This window comes from Myotis myotis, unplaced genomic scaffold (assembly GCF_014108235.1).
Source record: "Myotis myotis isolate mMyoMyo1 unplaced genomic scaffold, mMyoMyo1.p scaffold_m19_p_1, whole genome shotgun sequence".
In the NCBI taxonomy this organism is placed as follows: domain Eukaryota; kingdom Metazoa; phylum Chordata; class Mammalia; order Chiroptera; family Vespertilionidae; genus Myotis; species Myotis myotis.
Window position 1 is genome coordinate 97,654,891 of NW_023416313.1, and position 18,513 is coordinate 97,673,403.

The following is an 18,513-nucleotide window of genomic DNA, read 5'->3' on the forward strand; positions in this document are numbered from 1 at the left end:
AAACTGAGAAAGGCTTAGAAAGGGATAAAAAAAATAAAATCGAAGAGATAAATGTAAGAACCAAGGCAAAGTTAGAATGGAAATAATTCTGTAAGTTAATGAGAGTAAGATATCAGAAATTAGTCATCAACTGTAACTCCTTGTATTATAAATGAGTCATTTCATCTTTTGGATGACTCCTCAACATAAAGAATTTATGCTATGTGTTATACAGGTGTGCTGCAATAAAGGCCGATGGTTCTTTGTAGTAATTTTGCTATTTTTGTAGAAATAATTAAAATATCATTTCATGCAAATGGTGTCAGCAATAATGTATGTCTTTCTGGACGCATGCTAAGTCAATTTTCAGCAACTTCAGTAACTACACTTTTCTAATTCTACAAAAGTGTGTGGATCAGCAAGAATCATTTTCACCTGCTCTTTTTACAGCTGCAGTTAACTGTGAGCTTTGAAAAAGTACCAACAGCTATGCTGCTTAAACAGTCATAATGCTAAAATGTTGTTTTTCTCTTACTTTCCAACAAAAGTTATTTTACTGTAGAAATAAATATATTAAGCTAACTTATGAGCATAATATTTGCTTACCAACCTATCCTCCCTTGCAAAGAAAAAAAATTAAGTGCTACCACAACTGCTAAATATCTACATTATGCCATACTGGTTTTATCAGTCATACATGGCACTAGAATATATACACACATATACATATGCTATCAATATAAATCTAAAGGAATACATGTTTTTATTTAAAAAGGCAAATTATTCACCAAAAAGTCCTTGCATCCCTTCCACCCTCCACAAAAAACCCCACTCAATTTAAAAGGCTTCATTTTAGAAAAAATAATTTGTTTGTTGTACCTCTGTAAAGAAAAATTATGCATGTAATGGTATATTAATATTCTCAAAGATAAGCCTTTCTCGACAGCATTGCGTCTATATTTTATTATTTTTTAAATCTGCTTCTAAGAAAAAATAAAAACAAAAATAGAAGATATTCTAAATTTGTTCCCTAGGTTGGCTATGAAATTATAAAATAATGAATAAGTGACAGAAGTCTGGGGTCTGGCCGGCAAATCCATTACAAAAAAATTACAATATAATCACAGCAATATTTTGAATGTTCAAATGATATTATTTGAAAATCTGTATCAAATTATGCTCAAAGCATTTTATTACTCCTCTAATAAAGCTGAGATCTTGGGAAAGATATATATAATTTATCCTCATGTCCAATTTCTCCAACAATGGAGATACTACAGTATTAAGGTGAGGATAAACTGGGAGCCTGCACACCAGTAAGTACTCATCTAATAAAAGCTCCCATTGCTCTTTCTCTTTTATTTGAAACCCCAAATCCCTTACTAAAAAAGGCAATTGTCAATATGACTTATGTATAGTCTCTCTATTTTCTGGGTTTACTCTCTGGTTCTTTTTATTAAATTTACTTCAGTAGTAACTCTAGTATACCTCTGTGTTTGAGTAATACGTGTTCCAGGATGACCGCAGTGACTCTTGACCACCAATGTCCCACATAAGAAAATGAGTGTTCTTCACAACTATTTCTTCAACATTGCTTCCTATGGTTGGAGATGTATGAACCACTTCATTCATTAAGCTGTTGAAAGATAGACACCATAAAAGCTCTTTTGTATATTTTGAGAATCTGAAGCAACTTTTAACCTCTGTATTTAACAGGAATCAATCTTCCTTATTTGCACCAATGATGGTAATTATATGCATCAAAAATAGAACATTTGTGCAAACAAATATCTAGACAAAGAATAACTACAAAAGAAAACTGTTCTTTTGTTAATGGAATAAACTACGGGCTTGATCTGGATAGAAGGGAACTCTGTGGTGTGAGGTTGCATTTCTGTGGCCAAACTTTTAATACTACCATGTCCTGTTATCAGTCAGAGCAGAACCAATGCTCCATCCTGGAAGAGCAAGTTTCTAGGTGACTGGGACACCAATACTTACAGTGTAGCATCCCTGGAATAGTAGGCTACTTATAATTTTGAAGACTGTCTATGTGAGAAAACTGAGACTTGGCTCAGACATAAATATTAGTTCAGGCCTATTAACCTCAATTATCGTCTTTTTAAAAATATTTTATTGATTTTTCACAGAGAGGAAGGGAGAGAGAGAGAGAGGTAGAAATATCGATGAAAGAGAAACATCAATCAGCCATCTCCTGCACACCTCTTACTGAGGATGTGCCCGCAACCGAGGTACATGCCCTTGACCGGAATCAAACCTGGGACCTTTCAGTCTGCAGGCCAATGCTCTATCCACTGAGCCAAACTGGTTAGGGCTCAATTATAGTCTTAAAAAGATAAGGCAATGGGCAAATGAAAACTTTAATTAAAATTAATTCTAAATATATTTAGTATAGAGATACTCATATCACATGTATTATCATAACCATTTGTTAAGCTACATTAATTTATTCAACAAAGATAAATTTGCCTCTAACATGCCAGCGTTGTATTGGAAGAAACATGCTAATCCCTTCCGGGTATTATATATATTTTTGAAGCTGTGCACAAAATTATTTCAACAATAGTGACAGGTTTCTGAAATGTTTATATTTGACTAGAGGCCCAGTGCATGAAATTTGTGCACAGGCAGGGTCCCTGGTGGGTGCTGGCTGTTGGCCGGGGCCTCCCTTTGCCCGGCGGGGCTGGTTGGAGGGAGGAGCCATGGGTGGTTGGCCACCTGGTCGAACTCCTGGTTGAACTCCTGGTTGAACTGCCTCCTGGTCAAACTCCTGGTTGAACTCCCGGTCAAGGGGGCAATTTGCATATTAGGCTTTTATTATATAGGATATTATATAGGATATTAAAAAAAAACAAACAAAAAATAACAAGTAGCTACTCAACTTAAAACAATAGCCATAACTTAGAAACTTTTTAGCAAAGTAGCTGAAAAATATGTTAAGCACTGCTCAAGTGAAGTATTTCTGGAGAACTGTCAACTGATATATTTAAGATGAGGTGGGAAGACACAAGAGCCACACAATGGTGCACTGTGTTTTTTATAACCACTTGTTAAAATTCTTCAGACACAGAGCCATTTTCATTGCTTAACACGGACCATTTCATTGGCAATAAAAGGATAATGGTATATACTTTGACAAGTGGACTGATGTGCTGTTAAAATTCCCTTAAAGTATTAATGTACTTCTCTGAAAGTCTCAAGCTTCTTCCTGTTGCAAAGCTACTAAAGCAATATTTTCAGGGGCAATCTTCATTTCTTTTGATTTGACAAGACTGGCTACGATAACATTTCAAGAGTTATTAGGAAAGTAGCAATAACTTCCTAGAGATAACGATCTATTTACATAAACCTCATTGTGAGAATAAATTAATGAAATGCACTTTATCACCTCACTCTAGCACTATAATATGTGCTTTACTTATCCTAATTTTATATTAATTCTTTCTTTCAAGGGCAGAAAATAAGTTTGTGAAGGCTTTAATAAGCATAGAGTTTTTTAATTTTTAAAATATGTTTTTGTTGATATCAGAGTGAGGAACGGAGGGGAAGAGATTAAAACATCAATGATGAGAACCACCAATTGGTTGCCTCCAGCACACCCCATACTGGGGATCAAGCCAGCAACCCAGGCATGTGCCCTGACTGGGGATCAAACTCTGACCTCCGGGTTCATAGCTCAATCATTGGCCACACCAAACAGGCATTTTTTCATAAATTTTGTGTTCAGTAAAATACAAAAACACATGTTCAAGTTTTTCCATTATGATACCTTATCCTTATTAATTATACAAATTAGTTCCAATAAATAAAATAATGAAACTATTTAAATATACACTCATACTTACAACTGATAAAGAATGGTAGTTTTCCCTGCATTGTCCAGTCCCACTATAATCACTTTGTGCTCTGCAGAGAGAAAGCAAACGAAAAACATTTAACACTGCTGCATACTACAATTACATGTTTTCAACAATGATTATTAGTTAGCTCTCGAATGAGAATCATGCACTGGATATTTTAAGACTGTTAAAAAACGGAAAAGAAAAGAGAACTTACTTATGATGCCAAGACTACTTGCCTTAAGTGATACAATCTATTATATTCTTTACCTAGCTCTCTTACAAAGGAATGTTGGAGATAGGAAAGCAGGGAGGACAGGAGAACCTGGCCACTTATATTGAGTTTGGGGTGATAAAACCCAGTACTAGTCTTGACAAAATATTATAACTTAAAATGTGTGTTTTGTTTTTTATTAAGTGTTTCATACGCACCTGCCTGCCATCTCTACTAATCAAATTAACTTTTTCTCAAGTTGTTTTTACACCTGGAAGTTTTCCCACCTTCATGCACCAAGATTTTTTTTCCATTTACTTCAAAGCTCAATTTAAAATGTAAATCTGAAAAGTTTCCTATTGCTAATAAGACACACATACCCTTAACCAGTTTTCCATTCCCTCCATTAATCTACAGATAAATACACAATTACTTAATCTTTAACTTTTTTTTCCAACTGGATTTTACAACTCTTTTGAGCAGATACTGTTTTGGTTCTGTGTACAACAAAAACCTCTTCATTCTCCTCCTTCTGCACTAAACAGTAACTTCATTCATAAGTAGTTTTTAAGCCCAATTTAATTATTCTGTTAAGCGATATTTTAACCTATACAGAATACTTTAAGATTGTTCTTCCCCAGGGGAGAATGTTTCAAAAGCTACTCCTCAACAGGGCATGTAAGGAAGCTGCCATAAGAATCACAATGCAATCAACTGATCTAAAGCCAATGATATGACACAGTTCATATCAGAACTCCGCTCCTCTTGTTAACCTTTCATGAATGTCAAAATTCTCATTTTATATCTAATCAAATATCAGGTCATATTTCCACTCTAAAATGTTAATATTGCATCAAAGCTTGGGGCCATAATTTACAGACAAGTTCTTAGGTGATAAACCATCTTTGTATCTTCTAATGACTTGTCTGCTGTAACAACATAATATTGCAGGGCAAATGACATGATTCTCTGGAAGGGCTATTATCACTATGGTAGAAGATGCTTTGTAAAACAAAACAAACCTTGCTTGCTTATTATAACTCCTAATTCTCCTTTTCTGACTTTCTCGGTTTGTAGTCTCTAATTTCTAGTGGAGCCAATCTTGGAGTGTTGCTCCATCTTTCTCCTTTATAGTATAAGAACAAGAGCATTCTTATCAGTGGAGCAACAATCCCACCACCAGCACCAAGCAGTCTAAATTTTGGTGACAGCTGGAAACCACCTGCCTAGCTAGCATCAGGGGACCATGGGGGTCCTGAAGGCATGAAAGGGAAGCCTAGTCTAGAGGTAAGCTAAACGTCAATCAGATAAACATTAGAAGTTTAACATCATTTTTACTTACAGAGCAGGTAGTAGAGATTTCCATTTCACTAGAATTTAAATATCTAAAGCTTGAGAAAATTGTATACTTTTACAACTTCAACTGATCTTCAACATGTATTTATTTCTAAATCATCAAACTACTCTCCAAAAAAACAAAATTATTTATTTGTTAGACTCAATCCCAGTTAACCTTAAATAGGGCAAACTACACATGGACAATACTAAATCCTTTATTTAGAATAAATCTTGCAAACATAATTATAGAAAATTTACCTTCTTGCTCTAAGTCACTGTCACCCAACTTGGTGACTTAGCAAATTTGGTATATTGGATATAATGAAAATAAGTCTGAATTATTGCAAAATTTTATAAAATTTTCAGAGAATGTGGTGTCACCATCTGAGACCTGAGGCCTGGATCTAAGGAAGTCTAGCTCTTCAGAGGAAAATTAGCCATTAAAAAAACAAAAACAAAAAAACTAACTGTTCAATATTATGCTGATTATAAAATACTAGAGGCCCAGTGCACGAAATTCACGCACACATAGGGTCCCTAGCAGCTGCCGCCCAGGACCTCCCTTCCCCAGCTGCTGGCCGGGGCCTTCCTTCATTCCGCACCACCCTGATGGTCAGTGCATGTCATAGTGAGCAATCCAACTCCCAAAGGGACACTTTGCATATTAGGTGTGTGTGTGTGTGTGTGTGTATGTATATATATATATATAAAATAAAATAAAATATTTTAACTTGGAACAGACTACAGAACTTGAGATCTATTCTTTCTCTCCCACCTCATCAGCACCCGTGAGAAGTACAATTCTCCAAAAACACACAAAACTACTAACCCGGTGAAAGAAGTTAGCTTGAAAAGTAGGCAGATAGGGCAGTGGTCCAGCGGGAAACAAAGGCAGGTAGAACATAGACAGGGGCAGACACGGCAGTTTGAGCAAGACTAATCACAGAAACCAACCATGTTTTTGGACACAGAGCAGGAAGTATGGGAAACCAAAGGAGGGCCTGCAGCAACAAGGTGTACGTACATACACACAGAAACAGAGAAAGTTCAGGTCCGTGGCTGGGCAAGAACAATGACAGAATCAATCAGGTGGTGACATAGGTATATATGGAGCAAGCCTGTAGAACATGTATACTCCTAGAATGACTTGCTTTGCTAGCAACCCATTATTTGGGGAGTCTGAATCCACTTGTAATAAATTTTTCACACTTTTGATTAAATCTTCTGGTCCTCGGAGCTCATTCTTCGGCATCGAGACACGACCCTGGGGGAGGAAAGGGGGATCCTCAGCTCACCTTTCTGGTTAACACTGGGTCACCTTGCTTATCCTATATAATAAAAGGCTAATATGCAAATAGTCATCATGCCCTCACACGTAACGCCTGATCATCAGGAGGCTACGTGCGCAGCAGGCACGCCTGGTGGGCAGAGCTGCGTGCACAGCGAGGCATGTGCGGGTGGGTGGGGCTGTGTGTACGACCAGTCACCAGGAGATGCATGGAGTACCTTTCCATCCCCCCCCTCCACCTCCCGGCTCCCATGAAAGCAGCGGGCGACCTACTGTGCACAATTTGTGTGCTGGAAACGTATAGAAAAGGAAATGGAGGTCTTATGAAATTAAGTAATTTGTTTTAGTAAACATAATTAAAAGCTAGCATTTGTTCCCCTGCTCGTTTTATTATAAAATACTAGTAGCTCGGTGCACGAAATTCGTGCACATTAAAAGGGAATTAATTGCCCTAACCGGTTTGGCTCAGTGGATAGAGCATCAAACTGGCCACCTGTTGATTCTGTGAAGAAAGGAGCTCCCTCCTCCCTCTTGTCAGGGCCCGGGGTGCAGGAGAATGGGGTTCCTGGTTGGCAGGCCACTGACAGCAAGCTATCCAACAGCAGATTCTGTGAGGAATGGGGCTCCCTCCTTTCTACTATCAGGGTCTGATTTGAAGGTTGGCCATGCCCCCTGTTGGGCCAGATCCAGAGTTCTACCACACTGTGGCCTCCACCTCAGCAACCCAGGACTGACTGCTGCTGGGTGCTCCTGGTGCTCTGAGGGTGGGTTCTTCCCTCAGGCCACACGGGAAACAGCTGGGAAGGGCGCAGCCCTTGGCAAAGTGACCCAGGATTCAGTGTGTCTGCGCTCCAAGGGTGGGTTCCTGCCTCAAACCCCGCCCTCACCAGAAATAGTTGGGGGAGGGCTCAGCCGTTGCCAAGACAACCCCTGCAGGACTGACTTCCTTCCGCTTGGTCGCCAGACCTGGTAGTGATCAACACCACCCAGGGTTTTTATATAAGTAGATTAACTCCCCTCTCCAATACTTCAGACCTTTCCCCATTCCCACACCTTAGTAACCATATTCCCGGATGACAAAATTTTGTTAAGAGCAATTACATAAATTTGATGATTCAACAATTCAACATTTATTGAGCTCATTATATACATGACTGTAATATTTGTGATTAAGAAAGATAAGGCAAGGTCTCCACCCTCAAAAGTTTTGTAAGCCGGGCATGTAAACAAGTGCTTAAAATATAGTGCCATTAGTACAAAGCAACAGATAGAAGTATCAAATGGTAATATTCTTTTTTTTTTAATTAAATCTTTATTGTTCGGATTATTACATTTGTTCCTCTTTTTTCCCCCCCATAACTCCCCTCCTCCCAGTTCCCGCCCCACCCTCCGCCCTCACTCCCCACCCACTGTCCTCATCCATAGGTGCACGATTTTTGTCCAGCCTCTTCCCGAATCTCCCACACCCCTTTCCCCCCCAAGAATAGTCAGTCCATTCCCTTTCTATGTCCCTGATTCTATTATAATCACCAGTTCATTCTGTTCATCAGATTATTTATTCACTTGATTCTTAGATTCACTTGTTGATAGATGCATATTTGTGGTTCATAATTTGTATCTTTACCTTTTTCTTCCTCTTCTTAAAGGATACCTTTCAGCATTTCATATAATCCTGGTTTGGTGGTGATGAACTCCTTTAGCTTTTCCTTATCTGTGAAGCTCTTTATCTGACCTTCAATTCTGAATGATAGCTTTGCTGGATAAAGTAATCTTGGTTGTAGGTTCTTGGTATTCATCACTTTGAATATTTCTTGCCACTCCCTTCTGGCCTGCAAAGTTTCTGTTGAGAAATCAGCTGACAGTCGTATGGGTATTCCCTTGTAGGTAACTGAGTTTCTTTCTCTTGCTGTTTTTAAGATTCTCTCTTTATCTTTTGCTCTTGGTATTTTAATTATGATGTGTCTTGGTGTGGTCCTCTTTGGATTCCTTTTGTTTGGGGTTCTCCGCACTTCTTGGACCTATAAGTCCATTTCTTTCACCAGGTGGGGGAAGTTTTCTGTCATTATTTCTTCAAATAGGTTTTCAATATCTTGCTCTCTCTCATCTTCTGGCACCCCTATAATTCTGATGTTGGTACACTTGAAGCTGTCCCAGAGGCTCCTTACACTATCCTCGCATTTTTGGGTTCTTTTTTCATTTTGCTTTTCCGGTTGGGTGTTTTTTGCTTCCTCGCATTTCAAATCATTGACTTGATTCTTGCGCTCCTCTGGTCTGCTGACAGGAGTCTGTATAATATTCTTTATTTCAGTCCGTGTATGCTTAATTTCTAGTTGGTTCCCCAACATAACATCGAGGGTCTCATTAGTTTTCTTGTAGATCTCATTAAGTTTATCGGCGGCTTCTAAACAGTTCTTGAGAGACCTTAAAAGTGTGGTTCTGAACTCTATATCTTCCATTGACAATTTTGTCCTGTTTCTTTGTCTCTGCATTTTGTTATGCTTCCTTGGTGCACCCCCTAGTGGTCTTTGTGTGCAGTCTTGTAGTTAAGCCTTGATTGTTGTAGCTAATACCAGGGAGGGTTTGCAAATGGTAATATTCTTAAGGATAAATAAGATCTAGAATCCAACTCTCAGCTAAGGAAATGTCAATTTTAAAAAAAGTAATATTCTAGACTGTCAGTTTAAGTGTTTTCCATGCACTATGTAAGTTACTCTATAAGAATGTGGTATCATTCCTCATTTCCCTGATGAGGAAATTGAATGTTAGGTTAAATAACTTGCCTATAATCACATTGTTGGGGAATTTGGCTAATAGTCTCCCAACTTGATGTGTTCCCACTTTTGTGACACAAATTAAATCTTACAATAATAAGTAAGAACAGCTTATCTGACAGAAGAAAGACAACTAACAGGTAAACAAGGGGATTAAATGTAGATAAGGAAAGAAAATCAAAGAACCTAATTATGTTGAACACTCTAAGGCAGTGGTTCTCAACCTTGGCTGCACATTAGAATCACCTGGGAATCTTTTTAAAATCCTGATTTCTGGGCCTCATCCTCCAGAAATTCTGTTTCTTTGTTATGGGGTGAGGCCACAACATTAGTAACAAAGAGGAAGCCTGTTTGACAAGGTATGGGCAACTATACACCTGCATGGCTCCCTCCTCGGAGGACTTCCGTGTATAAGATGCCCCTCGATTTTCAGTCTAATGATTTTAGAAAAAAATGGCATCTTATACACAGAAAAATATGATAAATGCTGCCCAGGGGAAAGTAATCTGCAAGGCAGATGTTAAGGAACATAGAAAATCTAATCACTGGTTTTCAAACTTGTTGAGCCATGACCACAGTTAAGAAATACATTTTAGCACAGGGACACGTTGCGGATGGAAATAGCTACAGTTTCCATGTGTATGACCTTTGACCCGGCGACAAAAATCGTACACCTATAGATGAGGACAGTGGGGGGGGTAAGGGCAGAGGGTGGGGTGGGAACTGGGTGGAGTGGAGCTTTGGGGGAAAAAAGGGGAACAACTGTAATAATCTGAACAATAAAGATTTATTTAAAAAAATAAAAATGTAATGTGGATAAACTAAAAAAAAAAAAAAAAAGAAATACATTTTATGTCATGACTCAGGACACACATAACTGAAACAGAAGTTTCACAAAACAGTACTTTTACTGAGACACGTTCTGATTGTTTCCATTTAGAATATTCATTCCTTTTTTTAAAAGAACCTGAATCCAATAAAGCTTTTATTTTTTAAATATATGTATATTTTATTGATTTCAGAGAGGAAAGGAGAGGTAAAGAGAGACAGAAACATCAATGATGAAAGAGAATCACTGACTGGTTGCCTCTTGCACACTCCCTACTGGAGATCGAACCCGAAACCTGGGCATGTGCCCTTGACCAGAATTGAACCTGAGACCCTATAGTCCACAGACCTATGCTCTATCCACTGAGCCAAACCAGCTAGGGCTCTTCATTCCTTTTTAAATTGCTGGTCTTCACTAAATTGAATTTGGGTGGAAAAAAATATGTTTGAAAAATACAAGTTAACTGGGCAAGTACCAAAATATAAACATTTCACAAATTCAAAAAGTTCAGCAATCCCCAAATAAGATAAATACAAAGAAAACAAAAACTAGGTCGTTCATGGTTAACCTGCTGAAAATCAAAGATAAAGGGAAAATCTTTTTAAATATATTTTATTGATTTTTTTACAGAGAGGAAGGGAGAGGGATAGAGAGTTAGAAACATCGATGAGAGAGAAACATCAATTCAGCTGCCTCCTGCACACTCCCTACTGGGGATGTGCCTGCAACCAAGGTACATGCCCTTGATCGGAATTGAACCTGAGACCCTTCAGTCTGCAGGCGGACGCTCTATCCACTGAGCCAATCTCGAAGGCAGCAAAAAAAAAAAGGATAAAGGAAAGCTATAAATATTGACTGACATTTCACCACGGTGTACACACACACAGAGAGAGAGAGAGAGAGAGAGAGAGAGAGAGAGAGAGAGAGAGAGACCGACCAGAAGACAGTGGAATGACTAGAGCAGCGGTCGCCAGCGGTCGCCAACCTTTCGGACCTCACAGACTACCAGTGGTCCGCGGACCACGGTTTGGCAACCATTGGACTAGAGCACTAAAGGCAAAAACAAACAAACAAACAAACCCAAAAAACAAAAATAATAATTAAAAAAACACACCAAGCTAAGATGCTGTATTCAGAAAAAATATACTTCAAGAATGAAGGCATTTTCAGATAAAAGGAAACTAAGAGAATTAATTCATCATTACCACGGCTACACTATAAAACCACCAGAGTTCTTCAGCTTGAAGTAAATTACGCTAGGTGGAAATTCAAAACATCAAAAATAGTAGTATCGAGCAACTAAGATGGCGGCATAGGTAAACACCGGGAAATTATTGCCTCACACAACAATTGAAAATTACCCCAAAGGACTGAGCAAACATCATCCAGAACAACAGGAAGGCTGGCTGAGTGTAAAGTCCACAACTAGAAGGAAAGAAAAGCACGCTGAGAGCCAGAGGCGCTGCGGAGGTGAAGTGCAGAGGTACGGCGGCTCGCGCGCGCGAGGAAAGGGGGTGGCGCCTGAGGACGCGGCTGTCTTTTTGAATCACAAACTCCCGACGGCTCTGAACTCCGGTTCCGGGAAGTCTCTGGGGACCCAGGACTCATACGGGGAGAGGCTGGTCTGTCCGGCAGCGGGCGAACTTGAAGGCGGCTTTCCCTCAGAGGTGCTTGCAGCAATTAGCGGGTCACTGAGACGCGCGACTCCGGGCGGAGAATCGGCCATGGCCGCTTTCTCCGCCCTCTGACTCCCTGAGACCCCGCCCCACCCAGGCTGCCGCAGAGGCTTTTGCATGTGAATGTACCTAACTGCAGCCGAACCAGGCAGACCTGGAACTTCCAAGAGAAGGCCCAAGGCCCCGCAGCGGCTTGCATTGCTTCACAGCTGAGCCTCTTCGTGGCTCCTGCTGTGTGGCCTCAGGCAGAGGCTGAATTAGCACCTCCTTAGATCCAGGAGCCACTGTACCCAGTGGTCAGAGGGGGTCCATCCAGACTGCAACTCCTCAGATCCATAAGGGACGCACTCAGGGAGCAGACTCAGTGAGCACCAAAGCCCCACTGAAGCAAGTCTTGCCCCAGAAGGGTGTCTTCAGCACAGAAGTTCTCCCACTTTAGACACAGCTGATTCTCACAGCCAATTGGCCTGGAGGTCAATTCCTCCCAGTGATTCTACAACAACCAAGTAACCAAGAGTGCACCAAGAGTGTCCACCCCAGGTAACTGGGGAGGCTGAGCTACTGGGCCCTACAGGACACCTGGCGCACAGGGCCACTCTATCAACACAGGGAAGCTGCCAAAATGCGGAGACAAAGAAACAGGTCACAAATGGCAGAAATGGAGGAAAGCAAACGACTGGATATAGAGTTTGAGGCCACGGTTATAAGGTTTTTCAAGAATATTATGGAAACCGCCGATAAATTTAATGAATCCCTCAATAAGTATAGGGAGACCATGGAGGACATGAAAAAGGACCAACTAGAAATTAAGCATACACTGACTGAAATAAAGAATAATTTACAGAGATCCAGCAGCAGAAAAGAGGATCCCAAGAATCAAGTCAAAGATTTGAAATACAAAGAAACAAAAAATACCCAACCGAAAAAGAAAAAAGAAAAGAGATTCCAAAAATATGAAGATAGTGTAAGGAACCTCTGGGACAACTTCAAGCGTACCAACATCAGAATTATAGGGGTACCAGAAGGAGAGAGAGGGCAAGATATTGAAAACCTTTTTGAAGAAATAATGACAGAAAACTTCCCCTACCTGGTGAAAGAAATGGACTTACAAGTCCAGGAAGCGCAGAGAACCCCAAACAAAAGGAATCCAAGGAGGACCACACCAAGACACATCATAATTAAAATGCCAAGAGCAAAAGATAAAGAGAGAATCTTAAAAGCAGCAAGAGAAAGACAGTCAGTTACCTACAAGGGAGTACCCATACGACTGTCAGCTGATTTCTCAACAGAAACCATGCAGGCCAGAAGAGACTGGCAAGAAATATTCAAAGTGATGAAGAGCAAGAACCTGCAACCAAGATTACTTTATCCAGCAAAGCTATCATTCAGAATAGAAGGTCAGATAAAGAGCTTCACGGATAAGAAAAAGCTAAAGGAGTTCATCACCACCAAACCAGCATTATATGAAATGCTGAAAGGTATTCTTTAAGAAGAGGAAGAAGAAAAAGGAACTCTTACCATTTGCAACAGCATGGATGGAACTTGAGAGCGGATAAATACCACAGGATCTCACTCATTTGGGGAATATAATGAACAACATAAGCTGATGAACAAGGACTGATCCAGAGACGGAGAGGCATTGATTGGACTGTCGGGACTTGGAGGGAAGGTAGGGGAGGGTGGGGGTAAGGGGAAAAGATCAACCAAAGGACTTATATGCAAGCATATAGGCCTAACCAATGGACATGGACAACGGGGGGGTGAGGGCATGAGCAGGGGTGGGGGGTAGAGGGTAACGTGGGGACAAGGACACATATGTAATATCTTAATCAATAAAAAATATATTAAAAAAAAATAGTAGTATGAGTAAATATGAGAAATTTTACCCTCTCCAAAACTTTAAAGAACATGTGACTGTTTATAGCAAAAACTGTAACACTGTATTGTGAAGTTTATTAACTGCCGGGGTCCAACCCCAGCGGGTCCAGGGGTTCCCAAAGGTGTGGACGGAGTCGGCGAAGACTATCCACTCTCTTCCTACGGTGGAGTCCTATCCATCCCGAGAGTGGGGCTTACCTAGGGGTCCCTGTTCGGGCGCCATATGCCGGGGTCCAACCCCAGCGGGTCCAGGGGTCCCCAAAGGTGTAGACGGAGTCGGTGAAGAAGGAAGGACACGGAGACAGTGTTCAGGTGATCATCAGCCTAGCCAGGATCTCTAGCCAGGATCTCCAGCCAAGTTCTGGTCTGGATCTCCAGAGAGGTTCTGGTTAGGATATCCAGCCAGGTTCTGTGTCCATGTTCTCTTGCTAGGTTCTCCAGCCAGGTTCTGTCCAGGTTCTCCAGCCAGGTTCAGTTACCAGGTTCTAGTCAGGTTCTCTTGCCAATTTCTGTAGTCAGGTTCAGTCCAGGATCTTTTGCCATGTTCTCTCGCTAGGTTCTGTCTCTAGGTTCTGAGGCCAGTTTCTGTCCAGGAACTTTTGCCATGTTCTCTCCAGCGAAGTTCTTCTGTCTCTAGAGAACGTTCTGTGTAGGTTCTGTGCCTAGGTTCTGTCTCTCTTCTTTCTGTCTTCTTACATCTGTATTTATACCAGTTGATTCCAATCCTATCAATCTCTATTTCAAAGGTTAGGGCGTTTCTTATCTCCATTCCAGGGAGTAAAGATTATGTAGCTTAAGCATGATTGTTCGTAGTTAAAGTGATTAATTACCCACCTGGCACTTAGTTAAGAGGTTTTATTCCCTCCCTAACTTCAGGGGAAAATCCCTACCTGGGGAAACAACCTTTCTCAGAGAGGTGACCTTGGTTAAAACACATAGTGCCAAGAAGGTGAGCAAACATATTAAGAACAGTATGCCATATATGCCAGGTCCCTTGAAACAGCAAGGATGGGCCGGCTCCCGGCAATTAACATATTTAGATGCAATACATACGACATATAACCTGTATGGTTACAAAGGACCAGGGGAGGGGAGAGTGCAACTGTGTAGTTTCAAGGTTCTTATCCTTTAAAAGTGTTGCATTACTAAGTAGACTGCAAAAATATAAGAATGTACTTTGAAATCTCTTGAAGGAGCATGGAAATAATGCAAAAGGCAATTGTTAAAATAGTCAATAAAAAATTACAATGGAATTCTAAAAATTAAAAAACAAACTAGTTAACCCTCCAGAGGAGGGAAAGGTAAAATAGAATTTTAAAAATTAAAAAGTTAACCCCCAAAAAGAGGGAAAGGGGGAGTAGAGTAACAGCAAAACAAAACACAAACAGATAAACAAAAGCAGAGCTAAACAGAGGAAACAAATAATAAAATTGCATACCTTTGTATCTAACCATATAATAAATCCAACTACATAAACAAATTGGATTAAACATCCCAATTAAAAGGGAGGGAATTTCACACTAGACACAACAAAGGTCTCCCACTCTATGCTCTTTTAGAAGAGATACACATTAAGATATATAACATCTGAACAAGACTAACAACCACCTTAACTTAAACGTTTATAGAATATTGCACACAACTGCAAAATACACATTCTTTTCAAGAGCAAATGGTGCATTCACCAGAACAGACTATATGAATGGACTATGAAAGTCTTAATAAATTTTAAAAAAGAACATCTTAGAGTATATTTCTGACCACAATGGAATTAAATTAGGAATAATAAGCTATCTAGAAAAAAAGCAACACATAAATAAGCCATAGTTCAAAGAAGAAATCAAACAACAAATTTTTACAATATTTCAACCTGAATAATGAAATGCAACATGTAAAAATTTGTGAAATAAAGCTAAAGCAGTATTTAAGGTGGGTGTTTTAAAGGAAAAAAAGGCAAAACCAATAAAACACATTCTACCCTTAAGAACTAGGGGTGAAGCCCACTCAGCGTGGCTCAGTGATTGAGCATCAACCTATGAACCAGGAGGTTCAGGTTTGATTCCAGGCCAGGGCACATGCCAGGCTCGACCCCCAGTAGCGGGTATGCAGGAGGCAGCTGACCAATGATTCTCTCTCATCATTGATGTTTCTCTCCCCCCCCACTTCCCCCCCGGCCACCCCACACCTCCTCTCTGAAATCAATTATATAAAAAAACTAGTGGTGGAGGGTATAAAGTATACCCAAAGTAAGTAGTTGGAAGAAAATCAAAATATTTTATTTAAAAAGATCAACAAAACAAAGTTAGAGTACTGACACTACCAGATTTCAAAATTTGCTATGAAACAGTACAGTAACTGATGGTGTAGTAATACAGATCAATGCAAGAGAAAAGGCTGGAGATAATGAATCCCAAGCCCACTCACATCACAGTCCCAAAATAATTTTATTTGTCCTGTAGGCATCTATACTAATAAAAGGGTAATATGCCAATTAGACTGGACATCTTCCGGACATCGCCACGGTGGCGGGGGCCAAGGCAGAGGTGGTTAGGGGCGACCAGGCCAGCAGGGGAGCAGTTAGGGGGCAATCAGGATGACAGGGGGGCAGTCAGGGGGCGGACAGGCCGGGAGGAAGGTAGTTAGGGGGAGTCCAGGCTGGCAGGGGGGGCAGTTAGGGGGCGGCCAGGAGAGGGGCAATTAGGGGGTGGCCAGGCCAGCAGGGGGCTATCAGGCCACCAAGCAGAGGTAGTTAGGCAGACAGGCAGGCAGGCGAGCGGTTAGGAGCCAGCAGTCCCAACTGCGAGAGGGATGTCCGACTACCGACTAAACTGACAGTCGGACATCTCCCGAGGGGTCCCCGATTGGAGAGGGTGCAGGTCGGGCTTAAGGACCCTTCCCCGTGCACGAATTTCATGCACTGGGCCTCTAGTCTATATAATAAAAGCCTAAGCGACTATTATGGCAGAATGACCAGAACAACCAGTCACTATGATGCACACTGACCATCAGGGGGCAGACACTCAACTCAGGAGCTGCCCTCGGTGGTCAGCGCACTCCCACGGGGGGAGCGCCCCTCAACCAGAAGCTGGGCTCACGGCTGGTGAGCGTAGCAACAGTGCAGGAGCCTCTCCCACCTCCATGGCAGTGCTAAGGAGCAGCGAGCAGGTGGGTGGTAAGAAGTGAGGGGTCCCGGACTGCAAGAGGGATGTCCAACTGCGAGCCAGCTAAGCTAGGGACCCCCCCCCTCCCCAGTGCATGAATTTCATGCACTGAGCCTCCAGTAAGCATATAAAAGCTAAAGCTTCTAGATAAGCGGTTCTCAACCTGTGGGTCGCGACCCCTTTGGGGGTTGAACAACCCTTTCACAGGGGTCGCCTAAGACCATCGGAAAACACATATATAATTACATATTGTTTTTGTGATTAAGCACTATGCTTTAATTATGTTCAATTTGTAACAATGAAAATACATCCTGCATATCAGATATTTACATTACGATTCATAACAGTAGCAAAATTACAGTTATGAAGTAGCAACGAAAATAATTTTATGGTTGGGGGTTACCACAACATGAGGAACTGTATTAAAGGGTCATGGCATTAGGAAGGTTGAGAACCACTGTTCTAGATGAAAGAAGCAGGACACAGACAGCAATATCCATTAGAAAAAAACATGAGAAATTAAGACTATACCAAAATTAAAATTTTCCACTGAGGAGAAATCCCCATTAAAGAAAATGAATAGGGAAGCCACAGACTGCATAAAATAGTCACAAAACATGTAATTGACAAAGGACTCAGTTCCAGAATATATATAAGTAATTATATATAATTTTTTAGACAAAAATTTTTTAAATGGGCAAAATATTTGAACATTCCACAAAGAAATATATACAAAACAGCAATAAGCATCTGAATAAGTGCTTAATTCCCAATCGTCAACAGAGAAATGCAATTTAAAGCCAAAATGAGATACAACTACACATCCAACAGAATAGCTAAAATTAAAAAGACTGGCGACACCAAATGTTGGTAAGGCTGTGGAACAAGTAGAAGTCTCAAACATTGCTGTTCTATGTTATAAACGGCCTGTGGCCCTAACGCCATAATGACCAAAGACCAGCGCAGGTGGGTGGGGCTATGAGCACAGCGAGGTGCACGTGGGATGGCGGGGCTGCACGATTTCGCACACTGGACTTCTAGTAAGAATATAAAAATGGTATAACCACTTTGGAAAACAATCTAATGGTTTCTCATAAAAATAATCATATATCTACCCAATGACTTAACAATTCTTCTTCTAGATATTCACCTAAGAGAAATAAAAACATGTCTACAAAAAGTCTTAAGGGTGTTCATAATATTACAACCCATCATAATACAAATGAAAAAACAAACTGTGCTATATTCATGCAATGGAATTACAAGACCTATGGGGAAAGCTTCCAATATAAAAGAGTAATATAAAATAAAAAAAGAAAATTAAAGAACAGAAGAAAAGTTCAAAGAAACAGTAGAACTGGTACAAAAAGAGGTGCAGTAGGATAGAAAAGAATACTTGATAATCAATTTAGTTCCATAAGATAAATCCAAAGCAAATAAAAATTTCTAGAACCAAAAAAGGTAACTTTATATTGAAAAGGTCCAGAAGGCCCATCGCAATACACAAACAAAAATATCA

General features: G+C 40.4%; 1 protein-coding gene across 5 annotated transcripts in view; it reads right to left on the bottom strand.

Moving 5' to 3' along the window:
• The window catches only part of ARL5B (ADP ribosylation factor like GTPase 5B), a 34,360-nt gene that overhangs the window by 10,458 nt on the left and 5,389 nt on the right, over window positions 1–18,513 (bottom strand). Inside the window, exons 1-4 of one of the 5 annotated variants that reach the window (XM_036345552.1) lie at window positions 6,601–6,636; window positions 5,076–5,179; window positions 3,846–3,906; window positions 1,468–1,615 (exon numbers count right to left, since the gene is read on the bottom strand). In XM_036345552.1, coding sequence (XP_036201445.1) covers window positions 1,468–1,611 — 144 coding nt within the window. In that variant the 5' untranslated portion in view covers window positions 1,612–1,615; window positions 3,846–3,906; window positions 5,076–5,179; window positions 6,601–6,636. Of the gene's footprint in view, window positions 1–1,467; window positions 1,616–3,845; window positions 3,907–5,075; window positions 5,870–6,220; window positions 6,383–6,419; window positions 6,656–18,513 lie in introns of those variants that run through there. The other 4 variants (XM_036345561.1, XM_036345580.1, XM_036345571.1 and 1 more) reach the window with 4 other exon arrangements.